General features: G+C 42.8%; 1 protein-coding gene across 2 annotated transcripts; it reads right to left on the bottom strand.

Moving 5' to 3' along the window:
* Nucleotides 1-400: 400 nt before the first annotated feature.
* On the bottom strand, nucleotides 401-12,379 carry LOC110500967. 2 transcript variants are annotated; one of them, XM_036957014.1, is made up of 19 exons: nucleotides 12,236-12,379; nucleotides 12,075-12,133; nucleotides 11,819-11,882; nucleotides 11,554-11,711; nucleotides 11,317-11,381; nucleotides 11,111-11,204; nucleotides 10,558-10,830; nucleotides 9,964-10,257; nucleotides 9,291-9,542; nucleotides 8,426-8,746; nucleotides 5,909-5,994; nucleotides 5,515-5,734; nucleotides 5,022-5,183; nucleotides 4,546-4,736; nucleotides 4,203-4,354; nucleotides 3,755-4,012; nucleotides 3,205-3,358; nucleotides 2,535-2,667; nucleotides 401-540 (listed from the first exon to the last, which is right to left on the bottom strand). In XM_036957014.1, coding segments are annotated over exons 1-19 (3,063 nt in total). In that variant the 5' UTR covers nucleotides 12,238-12,379; the 3' UTR covers nucleotides 401-415. The 2 variants fall into 2 exon arrangements, with proteins under 2 accessions (XP_036812909.1, XP_036812908.1); XM_036957013.1 differs by having other exon boundaries at nucleotides 12,075-12,378.
* Nucleotides 12,380-12,795: the final 416 nt, after the last annotated feature.

The following is a 12,795-nucleotide window of genomic DNA, read 5'->3' as shown; positions in this document are numbered from 1 at the left end:
TTTCATGTTCAGGTGGTAACTTCGCTAGGTTAGCTAATTAGCTGCTGTTTAGCCATAATCAGCAGATTTTGGACCAACCTGGCGATACTTTCTTCGTTCTCATTCCGGAAGTCAGTGGTGTCTTCAGAACTCCTATAGCTAGTTGCATTGAAATACCTATAGAAAATGCTCCATTATTAAATACAGTTTTGTGTAACGGATGTGAAACGGCTAGCTAGTCAGCGGTGGTGCGCGCTAAATAGCGTTTCAATCGTGACGTCACTTGCCCTGAGACCTTGAAAGTAGTGGTTCCCCATTTAATTTTAATTGTTCATTTTGGCAATATTTACTTAGTGAAGACATCGGTACAAAACATATTGAATGAATCCCTGATAATACTCAGGACAGAAGGAAAAAGAGATGTGGTTCCATGTTTTTATTGAGGCCTTGCTCTCTCATAATAATTCATTATAGCCTTTGTTGCGCTCACACCAAGCATCGTCAACATCAAGACACCCATGGTTCCTCCCACGACGTAGATCATTGTCAAAGCCTCATCCCCTGCAAGGAAACAGACACATATTGAATTATAGCTGTACTCTGTAAGGGTGATGTGTATGCTTCCATACAGCCGTCACGCCTTAAGCTAGCCTAAGGCAGAATTATTTTTTAATAACCTTTAAAATGTTGATACATTTTCCACTTGAACTTTCCGGGTCTTCTCAACTCCCATCTCTAGTTGCAGGTGAAACATTGGAATTTAGTAAATGCTCCGTAATCAAATAAAATTTTTGCTTCATGAAGTATGAGAACAGGATACCTTTAGCATCTGATATTTTAAGTAGAAATTGTCCACCAATATTTGATTTTAAAAGACGAAGTTCCCATTAATATTGACCAATATGGAAAATGTAATTCAATCTGATTTCTAATAATACTTTTACCCGACTTAGGACCAACATTTCTCCATGTTTTCACCATCATTGTAAAGCCCTAGATATTTTTGCTGCTTTGACAAAGTCATTTCTGAAGAGTTATTTATTTCATACGATTAGAGATACATTAAGAAAAAAACTTGTCCCTCATTTTAAGGTCAAACCTGTTACGTGAACTGAACTCACGTTTTAATATGATGAACCTAATCCATTTTAAATAATTTTTTCAAAAGACACATCTTAGTCAAATCATAATGTAAAAGCTGGTTCTACTCTTTCTGGTGGAAAACTGAGCAGGTTGAGCATAACATGTTAATAACCCCGTGTGCCATATACAGGCTAGAAATGTTTTAACAGTTAAATTATTTTTGTAGAGCTTGCATTCAATTGTCCCTCCCTGTTGCATACAACAAACTTCCATCCCCCGTCACAAGAGGATTTAGGGGTGATTTAAAATGAAATCGTCAACCCTGTTACTTTAATTGACACTTACAATTACTATAGTCAGTGCCTATTATTTAACCTTGATGTGGGGGGGGGGGGGTTATGACAGAATGTTAAAATCAGGTGAGAAAAAAGTTACAACACCCAAAAGGGACAAATTTCCTGGAACGACCCAACAATTATACACCACCATCTTAGTCATCTCTCATTGATTGGGACAGGCGGGTGTCAAAGGGATGTAATTTACAAAATGGCCTCCAGCACTCTACTCAGCAAACTGGATGCAGTCTATCACAGTGCCATCTGTTTCATCAAAGCTCCATATACCACCCACCACTGGCCGTCGCTAGACCCACTGGCTCCAGGTCATCTATAAGTCTTTGCTAGGTAAAGCTCCGCCTTCTCAGCGCACTGGTCACCATAACACTCACCCGTAGCACGCGCTCCAGCAGGTATATCTCACTGGTCCATCCCCAAAGCCAACACCTCCTTTGGCCACATTTCCTTCTAGTTCTCTGCTGCCAATGACTGGAACGAACTGCAAATATCGCTGAAGTTGGAGACATGTCTCCATGTTTTACACATGGAATAAACACTTGTTTGTGTCGCACTGATTTGCTTTATCTTGGCCAGGTCGCAGTTGTAAATGAGAACTTGTTCTCAACTGGCCTACCTGGTTAAATAAAATGTGAAGAAAAAAAAAAGAATTGACGCTGGATTTCTGAATTGGTCATGACATGAAACACTTTGGCGTGGACACCTAAGTGTCTTGATCGATCCGGAATATCGGAAACAGACAATATGGTGGAGTACGCATTGTTAAGATCACCTCATTGAGCAATAATGTATTTCATTTTATAAACTGAGCATTTTCTAAGTTCCAATGCTCCACGACGGCAGTTGAGAAGACACTGGTAAGTTCCAATTATGGAAGTATCGGCATGTAACAGTTTGTTGAAAAATTGCTGCTGGTGCTTTACACGAGTTAAGGTGTAACGACTGCATGGAAGCATTCACATATCACTGTTACAAACTGAATTAGTATCCAAGACATAATTTGGAGCATCCCCAGGTACCACAGGCCTGTTCAAGAATGTTACAGAAGTTTCAGAAATAAATGTATAGATTAAAACGATATCGGCAACGCTCAAAACGTTTCACATCACACCAACTCACAGTTGGAGAGTTTGGTCCCTGGTGCCGCCTCGGGGGTGACCATCAGTGGTCCTGCAGACACGACCACAGCTACATTGATGTATGGATCCCATCTAGCTGTTGATCTCTTTGAAAGTCTGTGGGTGGTACAGTTCTACAGAGAATCATAGGAAAATAGGTTTTAAAAAAATTATGACCAAGTCATTACTAATAAATGTGCATAACTGTTTGTCCGATCAATACAGATGTTTGTTGAGCAAAGGTGAATATCAGCTTTAAAAAGATGCACTATGCAGAAATCTCAACCATTTCCTGGTTGCTAAAATGCTAATAGTTTGCCTAATTTCAGTTTGTGACTAAACAAGTAAGTATAGTGTAAGAATCATTATACCATCTAAACCGCTGTGAAATATTTTCAGCCGTTGGAAGCTGGTGTACAAAAACTAAAAGATAGACACAAAAACTAAACTTAGAAATAGAAAGCATAGAAATAGCTCATATAGAAAGATCTACCGCTTCTTAGACTTACTTTCAATTAAAATGACTGCTCTGTAACACATTTCTATGTGTATTTGTAAGGTCTAATACATATGTCCTAATCATTCTTACCATTTTTAAACTGAACAACTATCTACTAAGATTTTCAATATATTTATAATGGCAAATAGACTTGAACTTGTTAGAAATTTACCGTAGTACAGTCCTCATCGTGACTGCATATCCGGGCCAGGCAGTGCATGTAGATGGGTAACTCCTTGGGCATAGTGAACATGTGAATGGAGAATCTGCTCCTCTGTGACACACCGTTCACAGAGAGCCAATGAAAGGTGCTGTCAACAGGGCAGCTGAGGACAAGAGAATAGGGAATGATCCCAAACTGCTTTTTTTTAAGTCTTGAAAATCCAGGGTCATGCCCAGTAGGTTTGAAACAGAAGATAATGTTTGAAAACATGGAGGTACCATCTTGTCCAAAAACAAATAATATTTTATACCTCAACAAAAGAACCCTATACTCTAATAACCTATCCCCCCCATCACATAATGCCTCTACATGACATTTTATATTGCTCGATTGAACGCAGCCCAGAGTTTAGAATACCATATTTCACACCAGGGTCATAATCACTAGAAATCAAACAGAAGAAAATTGACTAAAACAGGCGAGGCTACCTGAACTTCTCCAATAACAAACTCTTGTTTTTTGTGTGCACAAATTAATATTACCCAGTACAGTAACCCACCCATCTAGGAGAAAGAAGCCCTTGGTTTCGTCTTGTGGATCCGGGCTCTCTGTGGCCCAGCAGGAAATCACTTCTAGCAGGACCTCCGAGGCGAACGTGTTGTTTGTCAGGAGGGCCACCTCGAAGAAGAGTACGTCGCTGAGGTGGAGGGCGATGGAGTCTCTGTAGCCGTAGGAGAAGGAGTTGTCGCTGTACATGGTCATGGCCAGCCCCAGCTGATGGGAGGAGTTGTACTCCACCACAGAGTGGGAGGTGATCCTGGAGGGGGTAGAGAGGGGATTCTGATCCATTGTATGAATCAAAAGATTACTTGTACATTACAAAAGGTACCGGTAATATTCCCTCAATTTGCAAGCCTTGCCAGGCTACAGGACCAGTTTTTCCTTGTAGGTCACCTAATCAGAAACATCTCCTGGCCCCAGAATTACTCCGATCTATCTTTTCTTACCACTCCAGATCTACGTTTATCTGGGTGTTGCGGACATAGTTCCGGGGGTAGATGCACTTCCAGATAACCTTGAGATCTCTTCGTGTGATGGTCCTCTCTCTGCTCAAGGTCACTGTCAGAGTATTCCGGAACTCGATGTGTGTTCTGTTCACCTGGACACACACAAGCATGTAAACACACACACATTCGCACAAGCATGCACAAACATACAATCCCATTTAATCCGCAGTGCTGTGCACAATGGCATAATTACATTACAGTAGTGCTTGGCAGGTATCCAGTGTGACCGGTTATATAGATTCCATTATAATCCCTTTGCATATCTGAATGCATGGTCACTCACCAGCCGTATCGTTCCACACTGCGAGGGTTTACGCAACACGTGGAAGTGGTAGAGTGTCTCGCTCTCCTCCATGGTACAACGGCCTTCATTCAAGACAACCATCACGTCACCACCAAAGTAGCCAATCAGGAAGGCTTTGGCGATACCTCCGGCCATCGATCTCGTCAGGCACTGGGTGAACATCCCTTTTTCTGTTGGAATTAATTAACTTTCTTTACCCTCAAAAGGATTCAGCGTCGTATTCATTAGGCACAGAACGGAAGAAACCAGACTGAAACAAGGAGGGACTGCCTGAACTTCTCCAATAAAAATGCTTGTTTTCCATTGCAACACGTTTAAAACAAAACATTTTCTGTTGTGTGCCCTATTGAACATGACCCATCAGTAAACAGGGGTGGTGAAGTATTGAATACAAAAAAAAAAAAAAAAAAGGTACACCAACAGACATATTGCACGATAACAAGAAGCTAACTGACCATAACAGACAGGATGTGAGGCAGGGGTAGGAGGGGGAACGAAGGCGGGCCCGACATCATAGAAGCCATGTTGACACACACAGGTATAGGAGTTCAGAGTGTTGACGCACAAAGAGTTGGCATCACACCTGTTCAGGTCAGGCGTCGCACACTCATCTGGGTCTGTCCAAAAGGGAGGGTAAAGTTACCCCTAGGCGCTGCTTTTGGGTCAGTTTCTCATTTCCCCCACTAATGGTTAAGGTTAGAATTGGGAAAGGGGAAGCTGACTTTACAATGGAGCATAAAAAAACAGCAGCAGCATTCTGTGTAATGCACAGAGTTCCATTATTTCAGTGATAGTGTGCCAAGCAACATACAAACCCCACATTTGGGACAGGTAACCGCCTAGGTAGGCAAGAATTATAGTTTGAGCGCATCACACAAGTTTAAAAGACATGAAATGTTAAAAGAAATCTGACAATACTCCATGCGATGCTGTTAGTGGTTCTCTTACCATCCCAGTAGATGATCCCGTCCTTGACTGTGATATTGGGCGGCTGGAGGGACTGGATATGGTCCAGCTGCTCGCCAGGTGGTAGCGGTAAGTCTACGTCGGTTATGGAAGCGTCAAAGCCTTGAAAGGTAATCTTAGTTTTGGATTCGCCTTCCAGCTCCTTGAATGCAACCAACTCCACCCTGGTCTTAATTGGGTACTCTTTCAAAAGCTCCTCCAGCTATGGGCATGAATAAATGTCAGTGAGAGGGAGGCCAGGGTTGTGTTCATAAGACCACATGACAGAAATGTTTTATTTTTTGTAATATGTTTAAGTTAACGTTTCTTGTCAAGTCCAAGTAGTCCCTCTCGGTTTCAGTCAGTTTTATTCCATTTGGTGCCCAAAGACACTCACTAGTTTTTCGTAGATGCGCTTCAGCTCAGCCCAGGGCTCAGTCTTTGGGTCCAACACCATTAACCAAGGCACAATAAAGGCTAGAACTGAGAAAACAAAACATCAACCCTACAGCAAAACAAAGCCATAAACATTGTGTACATGGAAAGTCTGAGTATATAAGCCAAAGCAGTTTAATTTCATAAGTAATAGCATAAAAATGCACGAGAAGACAATTAACAAAGCACTCGTTTAAAGAAAACACTTTAACTGATCATATCAAGTGCATGTAGAATAACATCTGTTCCTGGAACATCCATTTCTTCCTCTCCTAAACCCACCCAATATAAACATCCATTTATTCCTCTACTAAACCCACCCAACAATATAAACATCCATTTATTCCCCTCCTAAACCCACCCAACAATATAAACATCCATGTCTTCCTCTCCTAAACCCACCCAACAATATAAACATCCATTTATTCCTCTACTAAACCCACCCAACAATATAAACATCCATTTATTCCCCTCCTAAACCCACCCAACAATATAAACATCCATGTCTTCCTCTCCTAAACCCACCCAACAATATAAACATCCATTTATTCCTCTACTAAACCCACCCAACAATATAAACATCAATTTATTCCTCTCCTAAACCCACCCAACAATATAAACATCAATTTATTCCTCTCCTAAACCCACCCAACAATATAAACATCAATTTATTCCTCTCCTAAACCCACCCAACAATATAAACATCAATTTATTCCTCTCCTAAACCCACCCAACAATATAAACATCAATTTATTCCTCTCCTAAACCCACCCAACAATATAAACATCCATTTCTTCCTCTACTAAACCCACCCAACAATATAAACATCAATTTCTTCCTCTCCTAAACCCACCCAACAATATAAACATCTGGCGTAGGTTCAGTAGACAAACGTCATGGAACACGGGATCGAAATGACGTGAATAGAGATTACGTGCTTCCTTACTCTACGCATCAGAGGCACATTTGCACATGCCTAAGGTTTGGACACACCTACTCATTCAAGGGTTTTTCTTTATTTTTACTATTTTCTACATTGTAGAATAATAGTGACGACATCAACACTATGAAATAGCACATCTGGAATCATGTAGTAACCAAACAAGTGTTAAACATGTCAAAATATATTTTAGATTCTTCAAAGTAGCCACCCTTTGCCTTGATGACAGCATTACACACAATTGGCATTCTCTTAACCAGCTTCATGAGGTTGTCACCTGGAATGCATATCAATTAACAGGTGTGCCTTAAGTGGAATTTCTTAATGCGTTTGAGCCAATCATTTGTGTTGTGATAATGTAGGGTTGGTATAGACAGCCCTATTTGGTAAAAGACCAAGTCCATATTATGGCAAGAACAGCTCAAATAAGCAAAGAGAAATCACAGTATATCATTACTTTAAGACATGAAGGTCAATCATTTCAGAAAATGTCAAGAACTTTGAAAGTTTCTTCAAGTGCAGTCGCAAAAACCTTCAAGTGCTATGATGAAACTAGCTCTCACGAGGACCGCCACAGGAGAGGAATACCTAGAGTTCATTATAGTTACCAGCCTCAGAAATTGCATCCCAAATAAATGCTTCAGAGTTCAAGTAACAGACATCAACTGTTCAGAGGAGATTGCGTGAATCAGGCCTTCATGGTTGAATTGCTACAAAGAAACCACTACTAAAGGACACCATAAATAAGAAGAGACTTGCTTGGGCCAAGAAACAAGAGCAATGGACATTAAACTGGTGCAAATCTGTCCTTGGTTCTGATGAGTCCAAATTCGAGATTTTTGGTTCCAACCGCCGTGTCTTTGTGAGAGGCAGACTAGGTGAAGCATGTAGGTGGTGTGATGGTGCTTTGCTGGTGACACTCAATTATTTATTTAGAATTCAAGGCACACTTAACCAGCATGGCTACCACAGCATTCTGCAGTGATACACCTTCCCATCTGGTTTGCGCTTAGTGGGACTATCATTTGTTTTTCAACAGGGCAATGACCCAAAACACCTACATAAGGGCTATTTGACCAAGAAGGAGAGTGGTGGAGTGCTGCATCAGATGACCTGGGTCCACAATCACTGACCATAACCCAAATTAGGTGGTTTGGGATGAGTTGGACCGCAGAGTGAAGGAAAAGCAGCCAACAAGTGCTCAGCATATGTATGAAGACTGTTGGAAAAGCATTCCAATGTGACTACCTCATGAAGTTGGTTGAGAGAATGCGAAGAGTGCGCAAAGCTGTCATTAAGGCAAAGGGTGGCTACATTGAAAAATATAAAATATATTTTGTTTAACACTTTGGTTACTACATGATTCCATGTGTGTTATTTCATAGTTTTGATGTCTTTACTATTATTCTACAATGTGGAAAATAGTAAAAATAAAGAAAAACCCTTGAATGAGTAGGTGTCCAAACCTTTGACTGGTACTGTATATATGATATTTCCACAACGTTGTGCCCTACTGAACACAGCCCAGATGACACCAACCTTTGTCTTCATTCGGCCTCAGGGTGGACGCCACCGGCAGCACGAGGGCGTTGCCGGAAACGTTGACTCCATCGAAACACACCAGGGCCGGGTCGGCGCTCCACTCGCCGTCACACTCTTCCCACACGTCCAGGGCATAGCGCGCACCCTCAATGAGCCCCAGGAGGGGGAGCAAAGGCTCCATCAGCCGGCCTTGCTGGATGGTTGAGCCATTGTCATAAGACAGCTGGTACTGAAAGGCCACGCCCTGTCCGGTCCCACCAATCCACAGCGCCGTAGAGTCCTCAGGACGGTAGCGCAGTTCTGAAACACCTCTGGGTCCTAGGAGAGAGAAGAACGGAGTAGGGTGCAGTTGACCCTAGACGCTGATCTTGAGTCAGTTGAGCATTTCCCCTGATGGTTAAAGTTGGATTGGGGGAAGGGAATCTGATCCTAGATCTGTACCTAGGGGAAACTTCACCCCTAAGCAGAGAGAGGAGAAAGCAAAGACCCGCCCAACATAGCAGACACAGGTCTTCAATACTGTAGTGGTCTTCAATACTGGTCATAGACTCTACAGGGTGGGCAGGTTTTTGTTCCAGCCCAGTACTGCTGCCATACATACTGTCTACTGAACTAATCGTCAATCACTTGAAAAGTTGAATCAGGTGTTGGATTGGAACAAAAGCATGTACATAAAAGCATGTGATCGCACTTTATTTAATCACCAATCAAGCTGATTCAATTATTAGGTTACCATTATTCATTTTCTCCATCAATCCCCCCTAAATGCATCTCTAACCTAGTCGAAAATAGCATGATAGCTGCCCAAACATCGATCACGCAACCGCTCAACATGAGCCTTGAGGTCTGGGCTCCAGTTTACCTGTGCGAGTGAGTACAGTCTTGGAGCTCATGACCACGCTGTCTCCACACAGCGCCTCTACTCTAGTCAAGTACTGGCTGCAGGGCAGCAGGCTGGCCACCGTGTGGCTGGTGAGCAGGGTGGTGTAGTGGAGCACCCCCTGGTGGTAGATCCTGAACATGGAGATAGAAGAAGTGTTCCTCACCACCCAGCTCAGGGTGTAGTTGTCCGGCCCCGAGGAGGTCTGCCACAGGTTCTCGATTTCTGAGTGGACTAAAGAGAGGGCCGTTAGTCATTTCCAAAAGTGTTCACCATAAGCAAAGTAGGAGAAAGGCAATTCAAGACTGAAAACAGTGCCTTGGATGAACAGATGTTATGGGTTTACTTTGGCTGCATGTCAATAGAAGTGATTTCCTCTTTTCTCCTTCCCCTCATTTGCAGTGATCAGAGAACTCTGTTAGAATAGGTGAAAACACCGGCCCTACCTCCTCAGAACACCGGCCCTACCTCCTCAGAACACCGGCCCTACCTCCTCAGAACACCGGCCCTACCTCCTCAGAACACCGGCCCTACCTCCTCAGAACACCGGCCCTACCTCCTCAAATTTGCGCATATAAAAGGGAAGGAGACGAGGGGATGAAACTTAAGGCTATTGACACTCAGCCTAGCATAGCATCAACTAGGTGGATCTTACCAGTATTCCCTTTGATGAGGACCATTCTGCTGTGGCGAGCCTCCGTGCCCGCCTGGCACACCGTCTGCAGGCCAAACTTCACCCTGCTACAGGGCGGCAGGTCAGATTCAGAGAACACAAAGGTGTCCAGTGTGTGCCTGAAGGACCTCTCCTCCAGGACATGGTTGGTGCCATTGAGGTAGAGGACTGTGACAAGGAAGAAGGAGAACTTGCGGTTGTCGGGACAGTCCCAGGACACTGTGACACTGCTGCTGTTCCACGTCGTCACCTGGAAATGTCTGGGGACTTCTGGGTCTGGATATGAACAGCAATTATGCAGCAATATGTAACAAAGTAATTACTTCATGAATATCAATACAACACAGTGCTGCTCATATCATTACCGAGCTCATGGGACGGTCACATAAGTTATATTCCTCAAAAATCTATACTTTATATCATCAAAAAGGCCTGTAAATAACAGTTTGAACCTCTAAGAAAGATTGGTGCGATTACACAGGGTGACAACGACTAGAGCTACCAAGAGTGTATTCACTAGGAACTAGTGTATTAGTTTTGCTACAGTATGCACTAATGAATACACCCCAACTGTACCTGTGATAGTGGAGAGACAGGTAAGCGAGTGGCTGCCTGCCACCTCCACACAGGCAGCATAGGAACTGCAGGATTCCAGGGCTGTGAAGCGGTAGTGGTTGGAGTGGGTACTGTCCACACTAAGGGCAGCGTAGGCCTTCATCTCAGAGTGGTATAGGGACACAGAGTGGACGGGGACAGGGGCAGCCGGGGGCTGCATCTTCTCTTTCCAGGACACCAGTAACATGGAGGTACTCCTGGACTCCAGCTTCAAGGGGTAGCGCACGGTGTGACCTAGGAGAGGAGATGATGGGAGTGATGACTACATTTATGACCTGCACACCAGAGGTATAGTGGGCATATTCCCAGATCATCACCTGAATTCTGTCTCCATCTTGATTTCACTTTTGCTCTCACTCCCTTTTGAGTCTCATGTCTGTCTGCCTTTCTGACGATCCATGTTTCCATCTCTCTCCTTCCATCTCCCTCCCTCCATTTATTAATCCCTCTCCCTTTGTGGCTCTCTCGGTCCCCCTCACTCTCTCAAACAAAGACAAAGACGTAACAACGTTACCGAGCATGAGGATGAAGTTTGGGTCCTGATAGAGGTACAGAGTGCTGTTTTCACACGCAAACACCTCATTGGTGGAGAACAACTCCAGGGCTTCCTAAGAGCGATAACATGAGAATGGACAAACATTAATCTTTCATTCAAAAGGGACATTATGGTGACACCAGATAAGAGGAGAATGTCATCACTTATATTACAGGTGTACCCACCAGAGTGCTATTGATGGGCTGTTGGTCAGGTTTATGTATACTTCTGAACTCAATGGAATGTGAACCTTCAAGTGAATAAAAAAAATATTATACTGTAGCCTGATCTAATGAACACCAATGGTAATCTCAGAATCACAGAACTAAAATATTGTGTAATTTGTTTAGCTCAATGGATACAGGACAGTGTTTGTACTTAAATAAAGTCAATGAGTGGAAGGGTGGAAGACCTATACTTACCTGGGAAGATGGAGAATATCCACTTCCGAACCGTGACACCATAATGAAGTGTCAATTTGTGTTCCACAGTAGTGGCAACTGTCAAAGATGAAAATGTGTCCTCTCTCCAAATGGATTTCAATTTGGTGGTGTTCAACCATAAATGTCCTTCTGGCCAACTGTAGAGAATCAAAGTGAACAAGACACATAGGTGTAAGTTAGTGCCAAGTGCATGGTTCAGAAGTTTGGCATGATTATGTGTTTATGAAATACTGGACTTGTTTACCTCCCAAACAAGGAGTTGTTGCTGATTTTCCAACATATGGAGAAAGTAAAACTACTGCAGCTTCCTGCAGATTGTAAGAAGCTAACGTTACATGTCACAATTAACTCATGAAAATCAACCAAACCCCGCGTCCCGGGAAGAAATTAAACTAAATATATGTTTGTGTGTAACTCATAATTGATGTGGAAACAGCATAGCCACTCAGTATCAATTACAAACACGACAATAACGCACTTAGCACGCACAGGCTACTTACCGAGAGATATCGTGTGAGGTACAAGAATGAACAATATAAATGGAAACGCGAAACAGGTCCTGCAAAAGCAAAGTCGGTGTTCTTTATCAATAATCATGGCCACCTTAATTCACCATTAAATTAATAATACAAGAACGAAATTAAGTATATGTTTAGCCTACATTTTTCTTGCGGCTGTTATTTTGCACTCAGGTATGGGTAAGCGTGATTGAGTTGACGAAAACAAACGACTGACCTGACGTCATCGACTAATAATGACTAACAGGTGCAGGTCAATCTGATAGGGCCCACTGTCTTGGTGCAGGTTTGATCACAAATGATTTGCACAATATCATATATTATGATGTTTAACTAATGTTACAGATATGGATTGGGGGGAGGGGAATCTGATCCTATATCTGTATCTAGGGGAAACGTCACACAGAGCAATATTGTGACCACCCAAGAATGAGCTGAGCTTCACATCATGGGAACCTATTATCTCGTTAGGTAAACGAAAGACCACCTGCCTCCCATTACTGGAAGTGCATCACAGGGTCCTGGCTATCCCAAGTATATCAGTCATGAGTCCTAATCCACAGTTGTCTGACAAGGGAAGTTCTGTCTGAGAACTGTCCAATTGGCCAAATTAGTGTCACGAGTATCCACACAGGCCTCTGTAAGAACCAAAGATTCTTATTGTTAAACCCAAGATCGTTCACATGGGGCTTTTACATGGGAA

This window comes from Oncorhynchus mykiss, chromosome 21 (genome assembly GCF_013265735.2).
Source record: "Oncorhynchus mykiss isolate Arlee chromosome 21, USDA_OmykA_1.1, whole genome shotgun sequence".
NCBI lineage: Eukaryota > Metazoa > Chordata > Actinopteri > Salmoniformes > Salmonidae > Oncorhynchus > Oncorhynchus mykiss.
This window is presented reverse-complemented; position numbering and strand designations above follow the sequence as displayed.